This window comes from Antechinus flavipes, chromosome 5, assembly GCF_016432865.1.
Source record: "Antechinus flavipes isolate AdamAnt ecotype Samford, QLD, Australia chromosome 5, AdamAnt_v2, whole genome shotgun sequence".
Classification (NCBI taxonomy): domain Eukaryota; kingdom Metazoa; phylum Chordata; class Mammalia; order Dasyuromorphia; family Dasyuridae; genus Antechinus; species Antechinus flavipes.
Window position 1 is genome coordinate 289,972,470 of NC_067402.1, and position 27,638 is coordinate 290,000,107.

Below are 27,638 nucleotides of genomic sequence, written 5' to 3' on the forward strand. Positions count from 1 at the left end.
TGTAAATAACTGACTCTGTGAACTTGACTGCTAAATCAGCTCCTCATAGACTGGCTCCAGCCTGCCTTTCCAGAGTAATTACACATTACCCGCCATCATGCACTCCACGTTTCCGCTGAACCTACTCTCGATTCCCCCGCACACAACATGTTTGCACAGGCTAGCTCTCTCCCCCTTGGCTAAAATGATCTTCCTCCTCACTTCCACTTATTGAAATCCCACAGTCCTTTGGGGCAAGGCTCTAGTCTCCTTCTTCCTTAGTTTTGGAAGCTCTCTTCCCACCCCCGCCTCTCAGAAATGACTCCCTGTCTATTCGGCATTTCGGCCGTGTCTATGTGTGTTCCATTCTTCCCTCTCCACTTCCCACCTCTGCTTCCGAATATTGGCTCCTTAGGAGTGGACTCCCGCAACAACACAGTGTCTGAAACATAGTAGGTATATAATATGATACGTGCTTGTTGGAGTCAACGGAATTATTTGATTTTATTCTCATTAATGATTTATGAACCGGTTGGAAAGGAAAAGCTTAAGCTATAGTGTCATAGCCAGAATGCAAATGATTTAACGATACTTTGCAAAAATACTCATCTGAACTGGGGAGAATGACAACCTTAATTAGTGAGAAGAGTAAGAATTTTTGTGGTATTGTAAGAATGAAATAGGAAATGCTATACTTACCGACTGTATATGCTGCTTTGTGTGAACCCTGTGAAATGTCCGGAGCGTTGAAATAATCATATCACTATAAAGCAGTTTGATTGACTTTGATTAACAGTGACTGACTTCTGTAAGCCTACAGGAAGGTAGTGTGTCACTGTATCAGTCATCCAGCAAGGGAACATAATATCCCCATTGTCCACCTGGTGACCCCTCCTTCAGCCACCAGCCCGGTAACTTCTGTGTTATATGTGCAGCATAGCCTCCCCTTTATATATGCTGCAATATATATATATATATAGATAGATAGATATAGATATAGATAGATAGATATAGATATATATAGATAGGTAGATATACTGTATTATACATATATGTACATACATATACTGCATTATACATATATACACATACATACTGCATTATGCATATATACATATATACTGCATTATACATATATGTACATACATATACTGCACTATACATATATATACATCTATACTGCATTATACATATATACACATATATGCTACATTATACATCTATACTGCATTATACATATATACACACATATACTGCATTATACATATATGTACATACATATACTGCACTATACATATATATATATACATCTATACTGCATTATACATATATACACATACATGCTACATTATATATCTATACTGCATTATACATATATATACACATATATACTACATTATGCATATATACTGCATTATACATATATATGTTATATAATGCAGTATTCCTATTAGTTGTATCTCCAGATACAGAAGCAAGGTGGAAATAATTTCTGGGGTCCCTTGATTCCCCAGAGGTTAAATACCTGCAAATGAAGAGTTTTCAACATCCTACTTGCAATCTTATGATGCTCTTAATTCATACTATAAAAAAAAGAGCTTGCAAGGTGCTACAAACAGTAGGACAGCCCCATCCAGAGTTGTCGTTAACAAGTTTTATAATTGATGTTAGCCCCAAAGATTAAGACGTATGAGTAAAAATTGCACATGTTTAACCTATATGGAATTGTTTGCTGTTTGGGGGAGTGGGGGGAGAGAAAAAAATTGGAACCCAGATCTGGAAAGGCAAATGTTGAAAATTATCTTTGTGAGTATTTGGGAAAAGAAAATACTATTTTTAAAAAGATCTTTAAAGAAATACAAGTAAATAATTTCATTTTCTGCTTTAACACAAGAATTAAAGTATTGAAATGGTATAAAGTGACAGCTAATTACATAGATTTTAAATAATTTTAAACTTTAAAAAATTAGTTTAAATATCAAGTGGAATAATATAAGAAACAGTTTTTATTTGGGGATTTGGATCCAATGACACTGAGGCTGTTAACTTCAGGGGTTTATATAGTTTAAGTATCAAATGGAATAATATAAGACACAGTTTTTATTTGGGGAGTTGGAGCCAATGACATTGAGGCTGTGAAGTTCAGAGGTGTGGATAGGGTAATCTTCAGCCTGGGAGTCATCACTCAGAAGGTCATTCTCTAGGTTCGGGACTGATCCGTTACCCCAACGTTCTTCTTCCACCATCAGAAGAGAGAGTTGAATAATCTGAAAATGGCTGACAATCCCTTCCAAAGATGAGTCTCCCCAGCACAGACAACAGGTAAAGTGATTGCAAAAGAAAGGGAAAGGAGCGCACATTTATTAATGCCTATTATCTACCGGGCACTCTACCAATAGTATCTCATTTGATGCTCATAATATCCCTGAAAAATAAGCGCCATTATTGTTCCCACAGGAAACTCAAGCAAAAAGGCAGTGACCTGTGTAAGTCCCACAGTTAGTGTCCGAGACTGGGATTTGAAGCCTGGTCTTCCCGACTCCTATCCCAGAACTCTCTCCCCTTTGAAGAAAGTCAAAAAAAGGAAATGGCAAGAAATTACTGTTTGAAACCCAAGACCAGAAAAGCTGAGTACGCTAGATTCCTTCCTCATCTGTCTCTTGATCCACCTTCGCCTTTTCTGACTTTCTGGCTGTTCGGGGACTCTGCACCCCAACTTCCTGCGGACACCTGGTCCTTGACGGAATTAAGTGACCGTGGGGCCCCCCTTTTCTTTTCTAAGTCTCTGCTTTCTCCTCATCTCATTTCTAAGGGCTCTAGCATTCGAGGAGGCCCCCGCTGCCAAATTACAATGCAAATCATATTCACTCATCACCATCTGGGGAAATCCCAGATCTGCAAGCGCCCCGAGGCATGACCAATGTGGTGTTGGCACATTTGTTTCAAGCAATACCCTAAACCCCCATTTTCCAGAGTACGATTGCCTAACAACTTTGTAATGGCAAAAACAGGCCGGATCCTGTCGACTTTCATCGCAGAAAGAGGTTCCGGGCAAATTTGTGGGAGTTCTGTGATGCCCCAAGAAATGTAAAGTCACTGAATAGGATGTGAGCCTTAGCCTTCTGAGTCGTAGAGGTCCTCAGAGATCACTGAATCAAACCTCCCTGCCTAGAGGATGAACCTTTCCTCTCTCAATCAACAGTAATTAGGCACCTACTGTGTACCAGTCATTGTGCTGAGTGCTGACACTCCAAGATTTTTCTGATGAGGGATTACTTATCCTCTGTACCCTCATATCTATGAGGAATCATGGTTAGGCAAATGAGACTGGCTAAGATGAGAGGAAAAGATAAGGATAAATGTTGGAGGGATGTGAGAAAACTGGGACACTGATGCATTGTTGGTGGAGTTGTGAAATGATTCTCAAAACAATTTGGAACTAAGCCCAAAGGGCTATCAAACTGTGCATACCCTTTGACCCAGCAGTGCCATTACTGGGTCTGTATCCCAAGGAAATCATAAAGAACGGGAAAGGATCCAAATGTCTGCAGTGGCTTTTTTATGGTGGTAAAGAAATGGAAAATGGGCAAATGCCCCTCAACTGAGGAATGACTGAATAAGTTCTGGTATATATGAAAGTGGTGGAATATTATTGCCTATAAAAAATGATGAACAAGCTGATTTTAGAAAAACCTGGAAAGATTTACACAAACTGATGCTGAGCGAAACAAGCAGAATCAGGAATATATTGTATACACTGTGCGATCAATGATCAACTAGAAAGCCTTGGTTCTTCTCAGCAAAGTGAGCCAAAGCAATCCCAACAGATTTTGGACAGGAAATGCCATTTGCATCCAGAGAGAGAACTATGAAGAATGAATATAAATCAATACATGCTAGATTCACTTTTTTTTCTTTTTCTTTTGTTATATTTTTCCTCTCATGGTTTTTCCCTTTTGTTGATTTTTGTCTCCCAACATGATTTCTTAAGGAAATGTGTTTTTTTTTTAATGAATGTACATGTATTACCAATAAAAAAAATTAAAAATGATAAAAAAGGACAATGTTATTTAATTGAAAAGGGCCATGAACTGGGAACCAGCAGCCTTGGGTTCTACAACTCACCAGGTATGTGAAATCCCTTCATTTCCTGATTTCTTTTCCCATCTGTCTATAATATGGGACACTGGACTAGATACCATTTCAGATCCTTTCAGCCAGAGAGCTCTACAACTCTGGAGTTTCCTGGCCCTGGCACTGTTCATTTGATGCATTTCATTTATAGAAACTCACAGAGCCCCTCTCGTTTTTTGTTTTTTTCTCTTCCACTGGTCCACACCATCCCTTAGAGGCTAACAGACTCAACATCTACCGGAGCAGAAATTCCTGATGGGGAGGGGGTCATTGAGCCTCTCACCCTCCCATAGCTCATACTCTGACAGAATTTCTGCTCCTCCCTGCATAAGAACAAGAGTCTGGGGCCATAATAAATGCAGGAAAAACAACATGGCGGCCGTACAAGGTAACTGGCAAAGTCCTGGATGTTCACTCAGAAGCTCCACCTCCTAGGCCCCATCCCACTAGCCAGGCACAAGCTCCGCGAGGTTTGCTTAATTCCTCCGGCCTATCTCCTTATTTTTAATATCGGGATGAAAATCCGCTCTTATCCTGCAGGGTTGTGAGTTGTCCCAAGTGGCATCTGAGCACTATAAAAGTACAAGATGCTAGATTAATGCTTTGGGTGTTATTGTGGATAGGAAGGAAATTTATCTCCATCTTTTGAACATCTCCATCTTTTTTCCCTTTCTCTTATCTGACTATTAATCTGGCTCACAAGCCAAAAACCTCTTTGGGACCCTGACTCTCAGAGTTAATTAGCCTTGGTTAGAGAACCGAGGAGAGAGGGTCAAGGAGAAGGCCATGGGTCTCAACCCACCCCTCAGGATTATTAGAAATCCTCCACTGGGGTCTGGCCAAAGCTGGGCTTGTTACTGGGATGGAGAAAAACATCTCCATTAGAAATGAGGAGGTACATCGGAGGCTGCCTTTAGCAGGGAGAAGGAAACCCACTTAAGAAAGGGTCCCATTTCATCTCCCCTCCCTCTCCTCTTAAAGACTGTGCTAGAATGAGCTCAAGTCTGGCTCTAATATAGGACTCCTGTAAAGCTGGAAGGACTAAAGGGGATCGGTGGGAGAGCAAGGATGGACAACGGCCCCTTCCCGTCCCATGGGAATGGTTAATTCACAAGTAAGCATGAGTCTCTTTCCCTCCATCCCCTGCCATTAAAATGGGTCTTCCCAGAGGAGCTAGTCCATCTGCACAGTGGAGCACAGAGGCTCAATCCCCAGGCACAACTACACGGAAGTTGGCTCAGAGCCTACTTTGGGTGGTGGTGAAGAGGAAGGTGAATCCTCGGGGGCAGCCGACCCCCTTCCTGCCAAGGCTGAAGGGGGTCTAGGATGTCCTCCTGCTCCGCGGCCTTTGCTCCGTGTCCTGCCTCGGGTCCATCTGCCCCCCAAGCACACGGGCTTTGTTGGAGTAAGTCCTGCTGGTGGGACAAGCTGTGGCTCCTTCTTAATGGGGTGGAGAAGACCAGGGGAAAGCCCTCCTTACAATAAAGGGAGCTGGTCCGAGTCGCCTCTTCCGCCATCTCGAGCAGCTTCACCACACAGTCCGAACACAAGTGTTTCAGCCAGAAGTAGCCCTTGTGGAAGGTGATCCGCAGGCTGATGGGGCCCGATGGAATCCTGACACTCAAGCTGAACAGGCAGTCCTCCCGGGCACTGTCCCGCAGCAGGTAGGTGCCCACGGGCTCTGTTTCTAGCTGGGCGTGGGCCTCACGCACTGACAGAGGCCCCCAGTAGAAATCGCGGGTTTGCAGGACGCTGAGGGAGCGCTCTACCACTTCCCACTCGTGGTTGCGAAAGGCCCGGAAGCGAGTGGGCAAGCTGGACCGAGCGGGGATGAAGGGAGGCGCCGGCTGCCGCCGAGAGGGAGGTCTCCCTGGTCCTCGGTGAGCCGCCGTGCCGGCCCTCCCTCCGAGCATCTCCCACATGGCCCATGAGTCCAAGAACGAAGCATCCTTAGCGTCTCTACATCAGACCTGGGGGTGAAAGGGGAGGAAAGACTCGGCTGAGTAGTGATAGCTAATGTTTGCTCGGCTCCCGGTTAGGCGGCACAGACTCCAGGAGACGAGAACCGGCCCATTCCCCAACCCTTTTTTCAATGATCCTCCATTTAAGGTACATTTGAAAGACAGAAAATGGAAAACAAAGATTTTTTTTTTAATCAAATACCAAAAATCTCAATAAAAAGGATGGTTCACACCTCTCAGATTGGCTAAGATGAGAGGAAAAGATAACAATAAATGTTGGAAATAATGTGACAATATTGGGACACTGATGCATCGGAACTCTGAATGGTTCCCCGGGTCAATGACGATGTCGCCCTATAAACGAGGGAAGGGGGGACATACTGTAATGACGCTAGCCTTCTGATGTGATTCATAAAGTGGCTCCGGGAGCGGGGAAGCTCCCAGCTGTGGAAGCATCGCCCAGAGAGTCAGAGAGCCGCCCAGGTAAGGTGCTCGGAAGCTCGCTATTCTCCAGGGTGGATGCTGGTAACCCCCAGTGTGAACCTTCTCTCTGCTGGGGCAGATCTCAGCCACCTGTGCCTTTTTATGATGTCCTGTAACCAAGACCTTGCTGAGGCCTTCCTCCAGGTGAACCTTTTTAAACTGAGGGGTAATAGCACAGATCAAGACTGTTCATGTTTACTCTCACCATGTGAGCAGCCCATTGCCTAGAGGGCACTAACAAATCTGTCCCCCCCAAATCGACTGGTCTCTTTCCTCCATAATTATTACCTTTGTATTTTACTTCCATGAGCACATGGACATCTGCTGCGGTTTAAAGGCTTCTCCTCCCCCCCAGTCACCCACCCACTCAATGAGGATTATAGACTTGGCTATTACTATGAATCCAGAATATCGGCACCTTGAAGGAAGGGATGACAAGGCTTTTGCCTTTCTTTTATCTCTGTCTCTTAGCACAAAATGAGTAACTAAGGAATGCCTCTTGACTGACTCACTGACACTCCCCATCCCATGGCCTTCTCTTAAGGCACGGAAGGGTTCCAAGCTTTTTTGGTGGAGGGTGTAGCCACCTTGAGGAGATAAATTACGGGTCCTGGGAGCCGCCAGTTGGTCAATTATTAGAATTTCACTGAATATTCGGGCCACTGAAATTTCAGGTGAAGAAGTCTCTGTCCCCCAAAATATTCTCGTGGGCAAAACACAGACAACTGAGCTGAAGCCGTATTAATTGGAACGAGGGCACCTGCCAGGCTGAATTAGTGAAAAGTCTGAAAAAAACACAAGATTTTGAACAGCATAAAGAATCGAGTATCCTAGCAGGGTAAACTTGCTACAGATGCGGCCCACCCATTCTTATTCCTCAGTAGGTCACGATAAAATTGTACCCAGGAACGCGCTTTCTGCCACCACCACAGTCTTCAATTACATGTCAAACTAATGTACAAAGCCCTTCTAACAAAATCGCTAGCTCAGGAGCCTCAAAGCAGCACTCACGGTGACTGACAGCCTTTGGGATTTAATGGAGAATTGGAGGTGAATGCTTCCAACAAATTGTTTTTAAAGTAATGTGTTTATTCCCCAGAAAGACACAAAAGCCCAAGTTTCCCTAAGCGTTACATTAGTGGAACCCTACCAAGACTGGCTTAAAAAAAAAAAAAACAACACACTTCCAATTAAAATAAGACAAAATAAAGACAGTCAATAGGTATGTATTTCTGTTTTTTAGTAGCTTCCCCCATCCCCATGTTATTCAGTAATACTTAAAAACAATTTGGCTTTCCTTGCTCGTTTGACAAGTGAAAGCTATAAATTACTTCAGATGCCAGGCCCAGGACCTTCTAGTCTGGGTCCAGTGACCAGGAGAGCCACGACATGCTACCTGAAAACAATTATGTCTGTCCCTTATTAACAGGAACAGGCTCTGACAGGAATACATGCTGTACTGTCCAACACGACACGATAACTTATCACGTGGATCGGTCTAGGTAAGCCTTTTCTTCCCAAGTTCCATTGGCCCCTTGGGCCAAGGAAGGGCTGCCTTTGATAATGGTTAAAGGAAAATCCCATTAATAAAAACCATTTGTAGACATTTATATATTTTAACTACTGCAGTGGCTTTTTACCATCTACATAACTGGGGTGATTTCCGTGATTCTGCGTACACTGAAGTAAATTTTTCCCATGTGTTCAAAATAATGTTTGTCAGCCTCTGAATGACAGTTTCATGGCCAAGGAGACACGGCCTAGGTTTCCACCTAGGTCCTTTGAACTGGGCCATCTTTTGGACTAGGATTTACCGTGGGTCACCTTTTCTATTTGGTCACTACCTCGTTAGGTTTTGAGGAGGATTTCAGAGGAACAAAGTGTTCACAGAAAGGAGAGAAAACAGACCATCTTAATTTGGAGGATTTTTCTCCTACTGTTTTTGAGAAAATGGGACAATGGAGTCACTCACTCTGGAGTAAAGAAACTTAATGGTTCTTTCGGAACACACTTTTTAGTGTCCTTTAGGCTCATATGACACTAGATACCCAAGAGCTACCCTGTTAGCTTAGAGGAAAACGCCCAGAAAGGTAAATCGATCCTCAATACAGGAGACAGGGAATTTACAGATTACAGGTTACAGGAAATTACAGGAGGATCCTGGAAGAGAAAGGAAGAAGAAATAGCTGGCAGCTTATTACATCAGTAACAGGCTGGAGTCCAACAGATCTTGCTTGTGAGTTGAGGTCAGCACTCAGAATTCTTAGCTTTCTCATTTTCAGAATGAGATGGCTGAACTGGAAGACTCTAAAATTTGATGATTTAAAATTATTATTGTCCCATTTTACAGGCAGAGAAACCAAGGCAGGGACATGGTTCATTGTGACTTGCATACAGATCATAAAGTGAATCGGCAGCCCTCAATCAATTTATTGAAGCCTAGATCTGAAGCTTTTCACCCAGTTTTGTGCCATAGGAAAGCCCAGGGAGTCTTCAAAATTATAATCTCAAGTAATTGAAGAAAATGTCAAATTTCAATGAGAGGTTGGTGAAAATAAGGAAGTTCGTGGACCCACTAAAATCTCTCCCCAGTCTACAGCAGAGAGACCAGGTCGAGCACACTTGAGCTAAAGCTCAAGTGCATGGAGTGTTCAGGTATTCAGCCTTTCCTAATCAAGATTTCACTTATAAGACCAGCTCTCCATTCTCCCGTGGGCAACATGGCCATATTCTTGGAATATGTCATCCTATCCCCCACATCTCTTCCTGCACATGAACTGAGCTGGGATTTTGAGAAAAAGCTTCCCTGAGGTTACACGTTCAATCCCAAGAAGAGGCTCAGGTCTGAGCAAAGACAAATGTTTGGACTCCTCCTTTTCCCACCCCATCCACGTCCCCCTCGGCAGGTTTATCAGCTTTCTCTCAATCTCTCCTGGGAGTCCCTCCCTGCCCACCCTCAGGATCACAATAAAGGATCTGAACCAACGTAGAGAAAGTGTGTTCTTTGTTTGGGACGAGGGTATTTGGTAGAGGTACCTCATTCCCCCTGGTGTGCGCGCTCTCTCTCTCTCTGTTTCTGTCTCTCTCTCTCAGTTGACTTATGAAAGTCCCTTTGGTGTCAGAGGGGAGTTGATCTTATAAGCTCATATTCCAAAGCCTCCTATGGGTACGGGTATGACCCCGGGCTCTTGGAGACTATGCCAGTGGCTGGCAATCTCTAGAAAATCCTACCAAGCCAAGACAATTTCCTGGATTGTCTAGTGATGGATTGTAGATGCGGTAGGACCAACCTCGCCAGATTTAGAGTCACTCGTCACCAGGGAGTTACTGCTTCTTCAAAAGCAAATAACAAAGATTATATACAGCTGGGGCTCTTAATGCTGGGGTCCATGAACTTAAAAAAAATTTTTTTTGATAACCAATTTCCAATATATATATATTGGTTTTCTTTGTACATTTTACTTCATAAATTTAAAATTATTATTCTGAGGAGGGGTCCAGACTGTCCAAGGGATCCATGACCCCCTCCCCAAAAAATGATCTAATGTGTGATAAAGGGGTCGTGATCCATATTAGTGAAAGAAATACTCAGGTCGGTGAAATGATAGACCACTAGCAAGGAAATAGGTACTAAGTGAAGGCTGTAGAAAGTCAGCATTTCATGAAGGTGATGAAAAGAGCAGGATGCAGGATGGGAAACCAAGACCAGCCCCAACCTGCCCAAGGGCTCTCTATCCAAACACACTAAGGCCTTATTGGTGTTTAGGATGCTTATTTCAGGAATGAGACACTCATGAACAGAGCAGGCTTGAGTCACCTGCAACCTGTGGGGAGGCCCTTCAGGAACTGCCAGTCCTTCCTTCTCCAGGAAGGTCGTTCTTATGCTTCCAGAACATACGCACTTAAAGTGCATACTGGGAGTCAAGAGGACCTCAATGGGAAGTCCGTGCATTATTAGCATGTGGGGAAATGGGAAAAGCAGCCTCAGTTGTAGGACCCTGGGGCAGCCCTCCATTAGTTTATCAAACACATCTGTCTATAGAACAAACATCCTCCTCTCTCTCTCTCTTCCTCCTCTCCCAAATGCCAGTAACCAGTAACCAGCTGAGTGGGATAATTTTGCACGTGTACAACTTAATTCAGAAGCTCTTAATCTTCAAGGGGTTAAGGACCTGAATAGGAAAGTAAATCTCTATTTTCACTAACTTCTAACTGAGATTCAGCATTTCCTCCAATTATTCAAAGCCTTCACTGTGAGAAGGACCTTAGTCTTGATCAGGGAGGGTCCCTGGTACAAGAAAGGGAAAGAAGCCCTGTTTTAGTTTAAGGACAGGACTTTCTAATGGAAACTACCAGCCGTGAAAAAAGAAATTCTAAGCAAACTGCATTAGAGCTAGTTTATAATCGAGAAACATATACCACAATTCACTTTTAACTTCCAAGTTTCCCAAAAGTTTCAGGATGACTCAAGCCATTGACATCTGGTAACTTTAGCAAAAGCTATGCTCTTCAAGTCCACTTTGTGGCTGTCTTGGATCCCTTTTTCATTTGTTAATTGGGATTTGGTTGTTGAAAATGTCTATGCAAAAAAAAAAAATACTGGTAAAGGGAATAAGGGGATGTTGCCTTTGTGAATTTTAAAGTCACTAAAACTGTTTCCTCCAGCTCTTCCCCAAGTATAGATTCAGCTGAAATGGTGTGTAATCACTTCTCCTGCTCAGAAATGGATGCTTTCTCCCCATCCTCAAGGACAATCGATATTCGCTGTCCACAGGGACAAATTTAGGCTGACTGGGTCAATGCCCAGTGTCTCTGAACCGAAAGCACTGGTGCCTTTGAGACTGGCTCTCCCTGAGGGAAGTTTGGCACTTCTGGAACCTACACTGACTTGTTCAATAACCTCAGAAGTTTAATATACTATATTATAATATATATGATATATTATTAAGTGTATTAATATTATATTATTAAGTATATTAATAATAATATTATTGATTCTGTTGTTATATATTAATTATTATATTATAATATTATTAAGAATAATAATATTATTAAGAATTAACAATATCAACAATAGCAACAGTTAGCTTTGATAGTATTCTTTAAGGTTTTCTAAGATTCTCACAACAATCCTGTGAGATAGGTACTATTATTATCATTCCCAAAGCTCACATAAGGAACTAAGGCAAGAAGCCCTTAAGTGACTTGCCCAGGATCACTCTGCCCAGTAAGTGTCAGGTGACATTTGAATTCAGTTCTTCCTGACTCCAAGCCCAATTCCTATTCCACTGCGCCCCCTAACTGCTTCTAAAAGAAAGACTGCCCATAAATGAGGATTTTCTATTTCTTATGGGATGTCAATTATTCTTATCAAAGGATAGCCCAGAAATGTGTTTATTGAGAGTGTAGAAATAGATATACCCTAAAGTAAGCACATGAACCCATTTATTCTTTTATCTATGAAAGTTTAGAATACAACGCTGCTGAGGGCTGGGACACCAGGTTTCTGACATTTGACCCTCATTTGGCCTTTCTGAATCATAAAGGGCTTATTACAACATTTTAGAAAGATGGCATCTTGCTAGGATCAAAATAGAGTTATCGAAGCTGGCAAAGGACTTTTCCATCTCCCTGCTCGCAATAAGCAAAATGCATGGCAGCGTGGGATAGTAGATCTGTCGCTCACTCGGCCAACCAGGCTGATGGTCACCCGAAGGCCACACTCGGACTCAGAACAACTTGAGTTCAAATCCTGCCTGATCCCAGGGAAGTCCTTCTGAGACTGCTTCCACTACTGTAAAATGAGCAGACTTTTAAGGTTTGAGTCTTGCAATGCTGGGAGTTCTGGGATTCTGGACCAACCCAGCATTCTACCTAATTTCCAATTCTCCGAGACGAGCTCGGGCTGGATTTGATGGATCGGGTAGGGGAGAGGCTTTCCCAGGAGTACCAAGGCAAGGGGCAAAGACGCCCGGAGGGTTAATTAAGAGCTCTTTCCTGGGCCTCATTCATTTGGCATTCGGGGAACAGAATCACTGCCTATTGTCACAGGCGACATGGAATCCTGCCCGCTGAGATGATTAGCAGGGCTTTCAAATCTAAGCCCACGCACACACGTGACCGTGCACATCCTATGAACACAACCTGCTCCCAGCTCTGGAGGCTGCCAAGTGTGAAACAGCCAGGGGAGAGCTGGCTTTGATGCCGAGAGGAGCCAGATCCTACCTGTTCTAACAGCATCATGCTCGCCTCTCCATCGATCCGTCTCTGGCCTAACCGGGCCGGAAGCAGCCGTCACCGGGGAGTGTCTCTTCTGGCTCTGTACCCTAATCAATTGTGTGCCACAGACCACAAGGACTACTTAAGCATTAGGTGAACCGGGGAACAGGAGAAGGGACCACGGCCCCCAAGCTCACGCTAAGGGAACGATGTTCCAGCCAAGGCAGAACACGGCACTACTTCCAACACTGCCCAGTCTGGTGCCAGCCCCAAGCCGACAGCCCTACACATAGCATCTGGAACGTTCAGATCCCGGGCACGGGGCCAATCATCTCTCAAAGCCTAGGGCCCAGGATAACACTATTTCCTCCAGTAACTCAGAACACAACACAACTGGAAACTCCCTGAAAAACCTAGGCCAGTTTTGTGTGGGCCTAGCAAGGTTAATGGTGCCAGTCATTGAACGCCATGAGAAACTCCATGACTTGTGGACCTGGAAATGTGTCCGTCCTCCTTCTGGGGGAGAATGGAGAAACCACTGATGTCATGATGACAAGAAGCTGAGAAAAGGACCTGATGCACAAGGTGGGGGTGGACTGGGTCAGATCACTCTCAAAAGAAATAAAAGGCACACAGAAGCATGATAATTACTGCTAATGAGAACTCACGTTTTTATAACTACTTTACAACCAGCTTTACCAATAGCAATCCTGAACGATAGATAGATCAAGTAGCATTTATGTCCCGTGTGTAACAGATGGGGAAACTGAGGCTTGGAACTTAGACGATTTGCTCAGCTTACCAGTTTCAGAGCTGGGATTTGAACTCACATTTCCTAACTCCAAATCAACAGCTCTACCCACTACACAAAATTAACATTAAAAGATTATCTTTTTTTTACACCTGAAGACCTGCTCCCACTTTCTAATAATATAATAATAATAAAATAAACTAACAGATGACAAATCTCTATATTATAAATACATATCCCAAAATATCATTGAAAATTCAAAAAAACAAACACTATTAGGATTCTATGTTCCTGACGTACGAAAGTATTGTTATTAATCACCTCCTCATAACAATGACCCATAAAAACATAAGAACAACATTTTGATAACAGTTACCACGCCAATTATTCTTCCTCTTCGAACCATACTAAATTAAAAGCTCTCAGAATATAGAGACTTAGCAGAAGAAATTAGAATTATATGGAGACAAGATGCTAAAAGATTATCTTACAAAACATGATGGAACTTGGTCAAGAAAAACCAATCTACAGAACTGGTAATAATGAATGTTCTCTATGAGTTAGCTCCACATGGGGAAAACCAGAGCTGCCCTTTTTGTCAGTTGCCCAGGAGACCCCCTGCTGCCAACAAGTCTGCCCTATTACCCCAGCCACAAAACCACATGTATAGAAATCCTTTTTAATTCCTGCCTTCTTATGTATCACGGCTCTGACTCCGGACTCCATTCTCTCCCCCAGATGCTTCACATTTTAGATTCTACCGTGGTTCAAACACATCGCCAGCTCCTCTGATGGTGAAGGGGTGAGGGAAGAGGAGAGAAGAGATATCATTGACCGCAGGCAGAAAGGAAACACATGGAGGTCCTGGAGTCTTGACTTAAGCAAAACTCTGGCTGACTGTTCCAGGGTTATAGGATGGAGGGCTGCGAGGGATCTCAGAGGCCATCTAGTCTACAGATGAAGAAACTGAGCCACAGGGGGTGGAAATAACTTGAATCCTAGATACAGATGAGGTTCAGAAGAGACTCATCCAAAGTAGTCTGGGGAGGAAGTGGCAGAGATGGGATTCAAACCAAAGCCTTCTGGCTTCACAGCCATCGTATTTAGAGGCAGGACTGTATCCCCAAATAATAGTAATAATAAATAGCATTGACATAGAGCTTCAAGGTGTGCAAAGCACCTTATAAATATGATCTCATTTGATCCTTACAACAAATATAGAAAGTAAGTACTATTAGTATTCCCATTTCATAGATGGGGAAAGTGAGGCAGAAAGGGGTTGAGTGACTTACCCAGGACTACACAGCTAGCGAGCGTCTCGGGCCAGTTTTGAACTCAGCTCTTCTTGACTCTTTCACCATAATAATCCTGTGGAGGGAATAATGCAGATATTAGTATTCTCATTTTATAGATGGGGAAATTAGCTCATAAATGTCCCAGCCGGGATTTGAACCCAGGTCTTCTGACTCCAAGTGCAGTGCTATTGCAATTATATTTTAATTTGTCAAAGGCCTTGTAGATGATCCTTAGAGCTGCAGAATCTTGGTATAGTTCAGGAAGGAAACCAAGTATCGCTGTGCTTGAAGGCCCAGGGTAGTACAAACCACGTACCAAAGTCCCTTATCGATCTTTGTAAGGCTTAACCTGGTCTCTTAATATGCATTTCACCTAAAATGATTTTGTCCTCAATTTATTATGCATGAAAGGGGAGAATTTGACATTCTCTGGAACCTGAAACTTCCTCTACAGCCACTGGAGAGGAACAGTTGGGGAAGTACCAGCTTTCTTTCCCACCCCCTCAACCCTAAAGTATGGGGAAGCCCAGCCATGACTAGGGAGGGAGGGAGGCAGGCAGGGAGGCAGGCAAGCAGGGGCAAAGCGATGGAAACCAGCTGGCCTTTGCTTTTGTGCCGCCCCACTAAAAACAAAACCGTTGGAAAGCAACGTTGGGAACATGAGCAAAGTAGCCTCAGACAATGCGATAATCTTGGAACTGGAAACACCCTCAGAACTCCTCCGGTCCAACCTATTGCAAGGCGGGGAGAGAAATTCCCTCTTCCAGTATGATTGTAACCTACAATGATGCTTCTTCTCCATCCAGGGCCCCAAAGAACCTACAGCAAATGATGCAGCTCAGTCGACTCCCTTTTTCCTTCCCCTAGAATAAATTCATGTCTCCCCCCAAAAGTGACAGAGTAAAAAATGAGAGACTCCCATGATCTTTGGCTAGGGGTCACGGAAGCCATCAGTCCTAAGATTCTAGAATCTAAGCCTTGAAGAGACCTTGGACAGTATCCAACCCCGTCTCTACTTTAAAGATGAGTCCCTCATCCCCAGTCAGCCAGAACCTCTCAATGTGTTGGTATCCAACTTGGAGTTCCCTCAACAGAGCAGAAGGTCTGTTCCCCATCCCTACAAACAGCTAGAACGTCTCCTCAGCTTTTTGTCACACATTTGCCTTGGTCTGAAAGCCCAGAAACACCCCCAGCACCTCAGCAGTGGGAAAGAGAAAGATGCGCAAGCACACTTCTAAAACTTGGGGTAGGTCTGGAGGGATTGGGGACCAGAAAGAACAGGTGCAAAAATTGCAAACTTTAGAGTCACAAGGATCTGCTGGGTCACCCCAGACACAAAAGAAGCCTCCACAATAACACATGAACATATGTGGTTTAATTGTTAATCAAGCATAACAATAGCTGGCATTTGTAGAGAGCTTTAAGCTTTGCTAAGTACTTTTTACAAGTGTTATCTCATTCTATCCTCAGAATGACCCTGGGAGGAACGTGCTGTATTATCCTCAAATTACAGTAAAAGAAACCGAGGCAGGCAGCAGTTAAGTAACCTGCCCAAGATTACCCAGCTAGTTTGTGAAGTTGGATTTGAACTCAGGGCTTCCCTGATTTCCAGTGCTCTATTCGCTGAGACACAATGGGTGCTCTAAGTGGGAGAATCAAGCCTCCTAAATCTTGAGCAGGATTCTTTCCTCCCTGTATGTACCACCACTATTTTGTCCCATCTTTTTCTATCTCCCCCACTGAGCCTAGGACAGTAGCAATTCATTAAATACATATTTCTCAAACTGAGCTTGAAAGGCCGGGTGGCCTAGGAGGGGCCAAGGTGCCTCACAGCCAGGAAATCTGGGTTCAAGTCCATTCTCTGACATACAGACAATGTCAATGAGTGATCACTGACATTCTGATTGTATCCGTCTTATAGATGAGGAAGTTGAATTTGGAGAGTTCAGTGATTCGTCTATACACAAGAAAGCCTTTTGAGCTGGGCCTCCTGACTCCCAACCCAACATCCTCTGCTCAACACAGCGAACCACAAGATGCTGTTATTAATATGAAGCTTTGAACAAATCCCCTCCCCCTCAATTTCTCTTTAATCCCTGTAAATCCTCAGAAAACCCTGTGCATACAGCAAGTGTTCAGCACTGATATCAGAAATATCACAAGAATTCAGTCAGCACATACTGTGTACAGGAAGCACCTGATTGGGCCGTGGGGGTCATACATAGTGATGACAAGACATGGTCCCTGCCCTCATGGGTCCTTCAATTTCATAAACAAGATGCCAAAATAGAAGTCACATCCAATGTGTCCACTGAAGAAGGCCGGGGGAAAAGAAAGTTACGTAGGGGCCAGCCTAACCTGTCTGTACCTTTGGTCTTCTCTTGCCCTTACCTGCTGCCAAATAAAGTTTGCATATGATTAGTATAATAGCTGGCATCTATATAACAGCCTAAGGTTTTACAAAGTCCTTTACAGTCATGTCCCAATCGCTACTACACTCATTTAACAGATAAAAAATCCAAGGCAGACAAGGATGATGGGATTTGCCAGAGATGGAATAACGTCTGAGGCTGAATTTGAGCTCAGGACCAGCACTCAACATCTCCCCCCTCCAACGACGTGAACAGAAACCATTATGAACCCAAGCAACTAAAAAAAGAAGCTTAGAACTTGCCGACACAAAGTCATCCTACCAGCAAGCCCTCGGTACCTTCAGGCAAGTAAACAAGCACAAGAAAAATTTGGGCTGTCTCCTCTGAGAGGAAAAAGGCCAGAGATCCCCCACCCCAGCCCAAATCTCCTCTCCTGTCCCTCCCGAGCACAGATGGTCCCAGAGGGCATCCTTCCAAGGTGAATTACCTTCGGGTGACCCCCCCACCAATGAAAGGCCAGTTTTCAGACCCCTGTGGCAGTTCCTTCCCAAGATTGAGAGAGAGCTCCAGTATCCTCCATCTCCATCCTATTCCTGAATGTTAAAGAGAACAAAAGAGATTCACTCAGGTGGAGAAAATGATTTCTGAAAGCCCTTTCCAATTAGAAATTCCAAGGCTCAAGATGCATTCATTGATCCATAGCACACCAGTGAGAGGATGCTGTCTGTCTCCTTTAGAGAGAAGACTGATCCTTTAAGACTCTCTTTGCATCTCCCCAAGTGCCTAGAATGGGGCAGTCCAATAAAGACTTGTTACTAGAAGAACTTCACACTCATACTAATACCTTTCCCCAAACAGGCAAGGGAAGGAAGGAAGTACAGGCAAAGCCTTTCTGGGTTTAGTCTCTGCCCCCGGGAGAAGGAGAGCGATTTTGAAATAAGAGTTAGAAAGAGATGATTCTCCTCCACTTAGCGAGATCGGCTGGCGCGCAAGGCATTTTGGCTTGGGAATCAGCCGCTGCCCGGGACCGGGGCCTCCTCCTACCTTACCCAGAGCCTCATGCCTCCAATCCCAGACTGAGAACGGGGCAGTTGGATGTAGGTACCTGCTTCCCCTCCCCAGCTGAAGAAGAAGCAAGGGCGCCTCATGTGCTCGTTTGTATTGACTGGTATATTCGTACGTGTCCGTGAGAGAGGAAGAACGAGCAGCAGCGCCCAGGGACCAGTGAAAGGGGGAGGTGAGAGAGAATGTGTGTTACCAAAATATCTTGAGACCAGTTCTTGGAAACACGCAGCCAGCCTGCTCAGCTCTATCAAGCCCTCACTTCCTGTGAAGTACACTGAGACATTTTCATCTTTCCACCAAAAGAAAGGAAAATGCAAACAAAATCAAACCCCCTCTCCTGGGGACAGAGATTCCTGACTTTTTTCTTCCTGCTTTTGGCTCATGGGCATCTTAACGGGAGAGCAAAATTAATTAACGAACCTGGTTGAGAATAATTATTTAAGTCTCCCAAGGTGAGATGTATATCTACATTGACACATAGATTTCATAATCTAAGACGTGGGGTGGAAAGCTATCGAGGTCTGTCTAATTGTCCCGTCCAGACTCCCAATTTTTTGCTGTTGCAAAAATTGGCTAGCCTGAAAAAAATCTGGTACAAACAAGCCAAGGAAATGAAATAAAAAAGCCCCTACTGTGTGTCAGGGACAAGCACAGTGGGTTCACACAAAGGCGAAGACAGTCCCTGGCCTTCCTTCAAACCACGGCTAACCCATCTTCCTACAAGTATGGGTGTCTTTAAAAATATAAATACCCACCTGTATGGCCTTTGCCTTCGAAGCCTATTGGAACCTTGTGATGCAATTTGGCATCTGAAGAAGAAATCATCTTATTTCTAAGCTCAGGCTTTAAAGAGAATCAAAGAGAAAAGTACCAGAGCAAACCAGAGACATGTGATTTCTCAAATGGAAGGGCACAGGCCAGGCCAGTTTTAGCACCCCATACTACTATCAGGTCCACAGAGCAATTCACCATGCACCTCTCTTCCTTCAGAACGTTCCCTGATTTTGTAGCGAGTATCCTAAAAGTGGATGCTCGAGACGGCTCACTCTTGCAGAAAATTGCCAGCCCAGAGCAATTAAAGGCCATTTTTAATGGGCACATCTCCCCTGGATGTGTTGATATTATTATATATATAATATGTGTATTAAATCACATAACTGAACATCACTATAAAAATCATACCTTTCAAAACTGAATATCTTTATCAGTTCTACTTCGCATTTAGTATATATATATATACACACACATATATACATACATACATACATTAGTATAGCAAAGGCATTTTGCCCAATTTTTCAGAACTATCAAGAGTGAAAGAGAGTTTGAAATTTCAAGCCATGCCTTGGATCATCTGTCCTCCCCCTCCATCCTTCAACAGAAGTGGAAACTTGAGGCAAGAAAGATTCTACAGCTTGCCCCCAAAACAGGGGCAGACCCAGGAGCCACATCCCTTGACTTCCTTTCCCACACTATGCATTTTCTAATGTTTCTGTATTTGTAAAAACAAAGATTTTCATCAATTCCATTCATCCCCATTTCTTTTTTTTAAATTAGAATTCTTTTTTTAAATTATAGCTTTTTATTGACAAAACATATGCATGGGGAATTTTTCAACACTGACCTTTGCAAAACCTTGTGTTCCAACTTTTCCCCTCACCCCCTCCCCTAGATATCCCCATTTCTTTATGTATTATTTAAATAAAAATTTTACAGCATCAAGATTTCAAATTTAAATGTCCAGTGAGATAATATTTGTAAATATTTTGCTAGCTGATAATATTTGGGCTTAGCACAGTGCCTGCTTGGGACATGTAGGTTCATAATAGCCCTGCCCAAACCTATTCCCCCAGAAAAACAACAACAACAACAACAACAACAACAACCCTGGAAACTAAGTGGTTTACAATAGAAACTTGTCTGCTTCTGAAATTTTTAAGCCACATAACCCCAAGAAGCTAAGACACTACCCTTGTAAGGGGCCACAGCCCAGTAATTACAGTTGGCCTTGCTGCTAAGATGACCTAAATTCGAGGGTCAGCCTGAGACGTTCTCCTGGCCGTGTGACCTTGGGCCACTACCAGGCACCTCTCTAAAGGGCTGTGTTGCAGAAGAACTGTCACTTTGCACATGGGGAAGCAGTTCTCCCTATCAATTAAACCACAGGTCTGATCACAATAAAATAGAGCATAAGTACCGTCTCTATGATTTCTGTGTGGGAAAGGATGACACAAAGCGGCCCTTTAATGTTAACAAAATCATCCATCAATGCGGGCTTGGGAATACCTCTTCCTGGAATCCGGAGTCTGGGGATCGGTTTCAGCAGGCCAGTAAACTTGGGTGGAACAAAAATCACATCTCTGGGTTTCCCAAAAATCTTAATGCAGTTCTAAACTCTAAAAGCTTTGTATTAAGTGATATTTAGTAATATTAAAGCTTTAATAAGAAAGTGATTTCAAGCTTTAATACCTAGAAAGGGCATTAAAACTTTTTTGCTTCCTATTTTGTTTTTATGCATTTAAAAACATTCATCTGAGGTTTCACCAGACTGCCGAGGGGAAAGCTCAGTCACGCCAAAGGTGATGACCCCCTGCCTCATTTGAGAGATGAAGAAGAAAGGGAGACTCAGGATCGGGTTGGAACTTGCCCCAAGTTACAGCGACGGGGCAGGGATAGAATCCAGGTGCCCTCCGGTGCCAAGCTTTCTATTTCAGGCTGAAACAGCAGGCCAGGCATACGGCCAAGCCGAGTCTCTAGCACACTGGAAAAACCTCAACAATTGATTTCTCAATTCACACCTAATTTTCTCAGAACCACGAGCATTCTCCTTCCGCCTTCCCGGCACTGGATTTCCAGGCCATTTCTGGAGAAGCTTTCATGCTTGCAAATTGAAAATAGCCATCGATGGCAGAACTCGGGTTCCTGGCTTCCGTGGGAGAATCGTCATAATGTGGCCTCTGCTGTAATGACTCCACAGCTACGGGAGGGGAGTAACAACAGCAGGTGACCCGGGGGGGAAGCAGAGATAAGAATGTCTCAGATCTTCACGAAGGCTTGAAGGAAATCATCAAGGGGAGACTCGATGCCAGCCAAAGGAAAGAGAGAGGATTCCTGCCTGACTCTGAGCCACGGGCGTGACTCGCTGGCACTTAAGAGGGCTCCTCTCCGGGGTTTCCTCGGCTACGACATTATCAGTTTTAAGATGTTTAGGGCTTAGCTTCCTTGAAGTCACTGGCAACCACAATTGTAAAAAGAGTTTGAAAGGGGGTATTTGCTCTTCCCTCCCAGTGGACTTTTTCATACCACAATTACAAACAGATCGACTTTTCCAAAGAGAAAATTTCCTAGCCAGCACAACTTGAGAACATGAAAGCTCAGTTACCTTGATATGTGACTTACAGAATGAAGCTTAAAAAACATAATTAAGAACCCAAATAAAAAGGACTACCTTGTAAGAGAGCGAGTTCCCCATCACTGGAAGGATTCAAGCAGCAGTTGCTGCAGAAGGGATTTAGCCAGTGACAGGTGATTGGACTAGATGAATTCTAAGGGTACTAAGAATCCTTAGGTTTCCTGAAAGCCTGCAGTCCTAATGGCACAATACTAACTAGCTTAGATACCTTCCTCGCCTTCCATATCCTCATTTCCAGGATTCTCTCCTTCTGGAACTTAGCCCAGGGAAGCAGCGAAAGACTAGACTCTCCCATCTGGAGATGGCACACAACCCATCACATCAGATAGGCCCAATGGGAAAGGCAAAGAGCTGAAGGAAGCAGGTCTGGGAACACTGACTTATCTTATGAATAAGTACTGAGCCATGCTGAATTGACGAGGGGGTGATCGGGAGGGTGTGGGGGAATGAAACGAAACCGGGCTTCTGACCCACGGGGCCCTTTCGACAAAGCCCACAGCCCTCTCCAGAAAGCTAAGGATGCTCAGCTCATTATCCCAGCCAAACTCTGACCGGGGAAATTCAAGGTTTGTTTCGGATTGAAGAAATTGGCCAGCCTGCAAAGGATTCTGGGAAGCAGATTTTCAAACAATAGCCATTCTATTTCTGTGCTTACTGGGGTAGGGGGGTGTCAGTTTGGATGAAACCTGCTTCCTCCAACCTGATTCCTCTGGAATCATTCGTCCAGGTGGAGAGAAGACTAACTTCTAACTCCAACATCCGAATCGCAGAAGGTGGAAAAACCCTTTTCACAAAGGGACTCTCTTAAACTGCACCAGGAAGGGTGTGGGCTAGATCCGTTATAGAAACAATAATGAGCACGGCCTCCCCTTCCATCCAGCCTCTCAGTTTACCAGGATGCCCATCTGTCTGCATGGCACAGATGCCCCTTGAAGACATACAATGAAGCACCATCTGTCACCTTCCAAGGGAAGAGCCGTCGGTACTGGTCCCTCTCTCCAAGAGCGTGAACCATCCTTGTAACCTCCACCTGCTCAGCTGGAGGGTTCTTAGGCAAAGGGTCTCAGAGCAGTTTGGGGAGGGGGGTCTTCAGGTGGTCATAAGATAATAGAATTTGAAGCCAGAAGGGGTTTAAAGAGTCCTCCTTCCCAACTCCACTTTACGGATGATGAGCACTCAGAGAAAAGGACAACTTGACCGAGATCATAGTTCAGAGGTCAGGTTGGAGCTCAATTCAGTCACCTCCAAGTCTACTTCTGCTCCCAAAATTCCTTGCTTTATAATACAATATACTTTATAGATTCAGGGTTAAATCTCTACTGAAATATTTCTTTTCTAATGTTTGTGATGTAATCAGAATTAAGAGACTTGTCCAGAATCACAAAGCTAATAAGTGTCAAAGTGTCTGAGGCTGGATTTGAACTCAGGTCCTCTCCAGGTGTTCTATGCACTGTGCTACTTAGTTACCCCTGCAATATATTTTTAAAGGAATAATCATAATCACTGTTATTTGCCAAATAAAAATGCCATGATATTTTTTTATACGGAATAAAGGAAATGTGGATGGGGTAGGTGATCCTTAAGGTCTTAGGACCCACCAAGATAGTCTACGAACCATAAACTTTGAGGACCAGCATCCCAGGAGCATGGAGACTCCTACTGAGTCGGCAGCAGGGACCTTAGCTGGTGCTAGGACTCCACACTGAAAGGAGGAGGAGGAAGAGGAGGAGAAGGAGGAAGAGGAGGAAGAGGAGGAGGAGGAGGAGGAGGACTCCACCTCGAAAAGGTAAAGTCACAATTTCGGCTCCCCACAGAACACAACTTTTTTCTTTTTCATTTCCAACAGCACCATTATACAAAGGAATGGCTGCTCTCACTTAGAAGCAGCTTTCAGAACCACCTTTAAAGGCCAGTTGAAGTAACTGGCATCTCCGTTTTAGAGATGAGAAAATTAAGGACGCAGGGAGCCGGGCCCCAAATAGCAGGGCCTGTGGGCTTCCCACTGCACCATCCTGCCTGGCCACAGAAGGGGCAAAGTGGTGATCTGGCAACTCTAAAGACAGCCCAGTCTTTTTTAGGGCTGAGAAGGGGACGGTTGGAGAAGGGCTGGCTGGGCTCCCCTTTCTCGGTAGACTGCCCCAGCCGTGGTCACAAGGGCAGACGCTGCTGTCCCCTCTCCTCCCAATCCCACCTGCTCACTGCTTCCCACATGGCTGGACCTCCTCACCTCTCCCCGAATCCTGAAGTCTCACCCATCTTGCCTCAACACTGATTTCACTGAAATCATTACCTCTTCAGTTAGTCCCAGGCAGGGTCTACAGCAAGCAGGCTTGTCCCCGGGGAGGGGGGAGGGTGGTTTAGGGTTTTACTTTGTGAAGAGAGAAGGGGGGAGAAAGAGAGAGGGGGGAGGGAGAGAGAGAGACAGAGAGAGGAAGAGGAAGGGAGAGGGAAGGAAGGAAGGGGATAGGGAGAGGAGGAAAAGGGAAAGGAAGAGGAGAGAAGGGGAGGGAGAGAAACAGAGAGAGGAAGAAGAAGAGAGGGAGGGGGAAAGAGGGAGAGAGAGAGAAAGGGGGAGAGAGGAAAGCGAAACAGTGTGTGTATGAGTGTGTGCGTGTGTGTTTTCTAGGCTTCTTCAAACCACTCCCAGAGAGCTTGCGAACAAGTGAATCAATCCAGATTTTAGACTTCCCTGGCATTGAATGGGGCTCTGTGGTTAAATCCTTGCTCGGTTTGTCTTTCTCTGCTTCCCCCAGCTGCCGCCCCCCAGCCCAGGTCAGCAGCTGGAGCCCCTGGGAGCTGATCCTGCAAGGAGTTTTGGGCCCCAGGAACTTGAGCTGGAGGCCGGGGAGATTCACAGGCGATCAAGAGCAGAGAAATAGATTCCTCTTTATGTATAATAAAGATTGCCCCTGATGAAGGTCAGACCCCTGCTTCTCACAACGGAGGAGGTCTGTGCAAAAAAGAGAAGGGGAGATGGAAGAGGAGGAGGAGGGGGAGGAGGAGGAGGAGGAAAGGAGGAAGAAGAAAAGACTTGACAGAGGAGGAGAAGGGGGAGGATTGAGAGGAGGAGGAGGAGGCTTGACAGAGGAGGAGGGGGGGATGCTTGACAGCAGGAGGAGGAGGAGGAGGATGGTTGACAGGAGAAGGAAGATGCTTGAGAGGAGAAGGAGGAGGAGGAGGGTGGGGTGGGACTGTGGTCCCTCTTTTCGGTCTGCCACAAACACCTGTTCGCAACCCCCTGGTCAGCCTCCCTCCCCCCCCACACACATCCCCCTCCTTCCTGCCCCTGGTTAGCGCCCCCTCCCCACTCCCCGCTCACCTGTCCGCCCGACCTCCCAGCCCTGGAAGCGGAGCCCGGCGCAGAGGCTGCTTCTCTCGCACTCACGGTCCCGGAGCCGGAGAGAGCAATTTAAAAGCCGAGTCTCGGCCGCCTCGGCGCCCTCGGCCCCGCTCCGGCGCAGACTGCGAGCATCCCGCCACCTCCGCCAGGCGGGTGTCGGCGGGGAAAGCGCCGCAGAAGTACTAGAAAGCCTAGCATCTGTTCCGATGCTCCAGGGGTTAGACGGGCTTCCTGTAAGAGGCGGCACCTGAGGGAAACCTTCCAAGAAGCCTCGATTCCGAGAGGCGGAGAGGGCGAGAGCTCTGCGGCCCGGAGCGGTTCCGCGCTTTGCCCCGAGTCGCACCGGGCCCCCGACCCCCGAGGCTCGCTCTCTGCCGGGGAGGGAGAGAGGGTCTCCCGGGGAGCCGACGCTTTCCGACCCTCTGCACAGCCCCGGCAGGGAGGGAGGTGCGGGAGGGGAGGGGGTTTTAAATGCCCCTGCTACAGATGCAAGAACTGAGGCTCATCCACGGGAAGAGACGGAGACGGAAGAGGGAGCGTGTATCATAGCCTGCCCACCCTCACCTGACTGTGGGACCGCGGATCTGCAGCTGGAAGGGCCCTCGGAGAACTCTCCCATTTGACAGATGGGGAAACTGAGCCCCAGAGAAATGACTTTAGGACGAACGAATGGAAGAAGCGTGTAGCAAGTGCTCACTTACTATGTGCAAAGAACGGTTTTGCCGAGGCTGGGGATTCCAGTCGCAAAGCCGGACAGTCGCTGCTGTCAATCGAGCAGCTCAGTTTTAAGGGAGGAGGCAAGCCGTGGGGGAGGGGGCGGTCACAGCGCTCAGAGCCCATCCGGCCCAACCTCTCACGTTCCGGAGCACAAAGCTGAGGCCCGGGAAGGGACCTTGTGTCCCCGGCGCTTAGCAGAATGCCCGGCGGCGGGCGCTTAGTAAGTGCTTTGTTAAGTGACCCCCGAGCCCAGCCGTTGTTTTACAGGGAGGGAGACTGAGGCCCGGGGAGGCGGTATTTGAATTCGGTTCCTCCGCCTCCAGGGTCGGGGACCGCTCCTCTCAGTCAAACCGAGAGTGGCCATTCCTAGAACACTTAATGCTCTCGAAGCACTCCGCAGGTAGCCCCACCCGTTGCCCACGAAAGGTCACAGCTAGTTTATCTAGAACTAGCGGGAGAAATTGGAGTCGCTCTCAGCCGTGCGCACGCGCGCTCCTGTTTCTCCGCCCCCTGATCCCTACCAGCCAATCGCACACAGGCGGCGCGGCGTGGGCGCCGCTAACTAAACGGTCGCCGGGGCACCGCCTGCGCCCTCCCCACCCCGGCCCACTCTCCCAGCGCACGCGCTCTCTCGCTCTCCTTCGGCCCCTCCCTCTTCTCCGCGCGCACGCGCCCTCGCGCACGCTCCTGGGGCGGAGGGAGCCGGGCGGGCGCGCGGCCGTCGCGTGTCCCTCCCGCCCGGGGAAAGTAGGGTGCATTATCGTTACTGTCTAGTATGGATATTATCGGTAATGGCCGTTATCGTAGTTACATAATTACAAATAACCTCAGCTCCCCTTTCTGCGGGGCTCTCCCCGGGCGCAGACTCGCCGTATGAGCCTCAGTTTCCTGATCTGTGAAATGGGGACGAGCCGAACTGGGAGGGCTGCAGAGAGGAGGAGGAGCGTCTGGCGCCCTGCCGCGGCTGCCCTGATCGTCATTTAGATGCAGAAAATGCTTTCTAGGGCGGGGGGGAGGGGGGAGAGGGATGAGCACCTCCCCCCACCCCCCCACCCCGTAGTTATAGGACCCCTCCCTCCCTGGCATCCCCTCCGCTGGCTCTGTTCCAACCTAGAGACGGCCGCTGGAGCCCTGGTCCAGGAGGGGGCGGTTCATGGGCTTCCTCCCTTTGTCCCCCACTAGCTGAGAGCCCCTCCCTCACACTGAACCCTAGAACTCTCTCGGGCCTTCGTGGCCCCAGAAGGCAGGGTCACCTGCCATGCTGGGGTGCCGCCCAGGCCGAAGTCCGAGCTGTCCCAGCGCAGACTATGGGCGCCCCCCACTGGAGGTGCGCCAGCAGGAGAGAGGCCCCCAGCCAGGGAGGGGCCCCCATCTCACCTTTGGGACTCCCTGGCCCGGGGGCAATCCCTGCTGGGACTAGAATGTGGCCACACCCGGAGCCCCGCCCTCCCCACCTGTCCTTGTAAGAGCACCTTGAGATGGCCTATTTAGTAAGGGCGCCAGCCCTGGGGCCCAAGCCGGATCCCGCCAGTCTGGGCCCTGCCTCCAAGAGCCCTCGGCTCCCTCCAATGCCCTCAGACTAATAAAATACTATAGAACAAGCCTTAACCCCCTCGAGTCTTCCATCCCCTGGGAATCTCTGCGTGTACCCGACAGATTTAGTCCAGGAAGGGCTCAAGGAAGGCTCCATTAGTGAGACAGTGACAAGGGGAGTCTACTTTTCCTCCTTAGGAAATTCCCAGCTCGTCAGGACAAGGGGAGCCTCTATCCTACCTAGGGAATTCCCAGCTTGTCACGAAAGATGCCTTATCAGACACTTCCAGTCTTAAAACGGATTTGTCTGCGGGAAAAACAAAACTGAATTGACATATCAACAGATTTTTGAATATTCCCAAATAATATATTTTATA

The 27,638-nt window shown here is 46.3% G+C and overlaps 2 protein-coding genes across 2 annotated transcripts in view; one reads left to right on the forward strand and one right to left on the reverse strand.

The window, feature by feature from the left end:
• Positions 1 to 27,638, forward strand: part of SMDT1 (single-pass membrane protein with aspartate rich tail 1) — a 339,744-nt gene that overhangs the window by 290,496 nt on the left and 21,610 nt on the right. The gene's annotated exons all lie outside the window — the stretch shown is intronic.
• Positions 1,958 to 17,821, reverse strand: LOC127538478 (suppressor of cytokine signaling 1-like). The gene is made up of 3 exons (XM_051962287.1): positions 17,682 to 17,821; positions 14,820 to 14,895; positions 1,958 to 6,083 (listed from the first exon to the last, which is right to left on the reverse strand). Exon 3 carries the CDS (start codon positions 6,033 to 6,035, stop codon positions 5,358 to 5,360), a length of 678 nt encoding a protein of 225 aa, XP_051818247.1. The 5' UTR covers positions 6,036 to 6,083; positions 14,820 to 14,895; positions 17,682 to 17,821; the 3' UTR covers positions 1,958 to 5,357.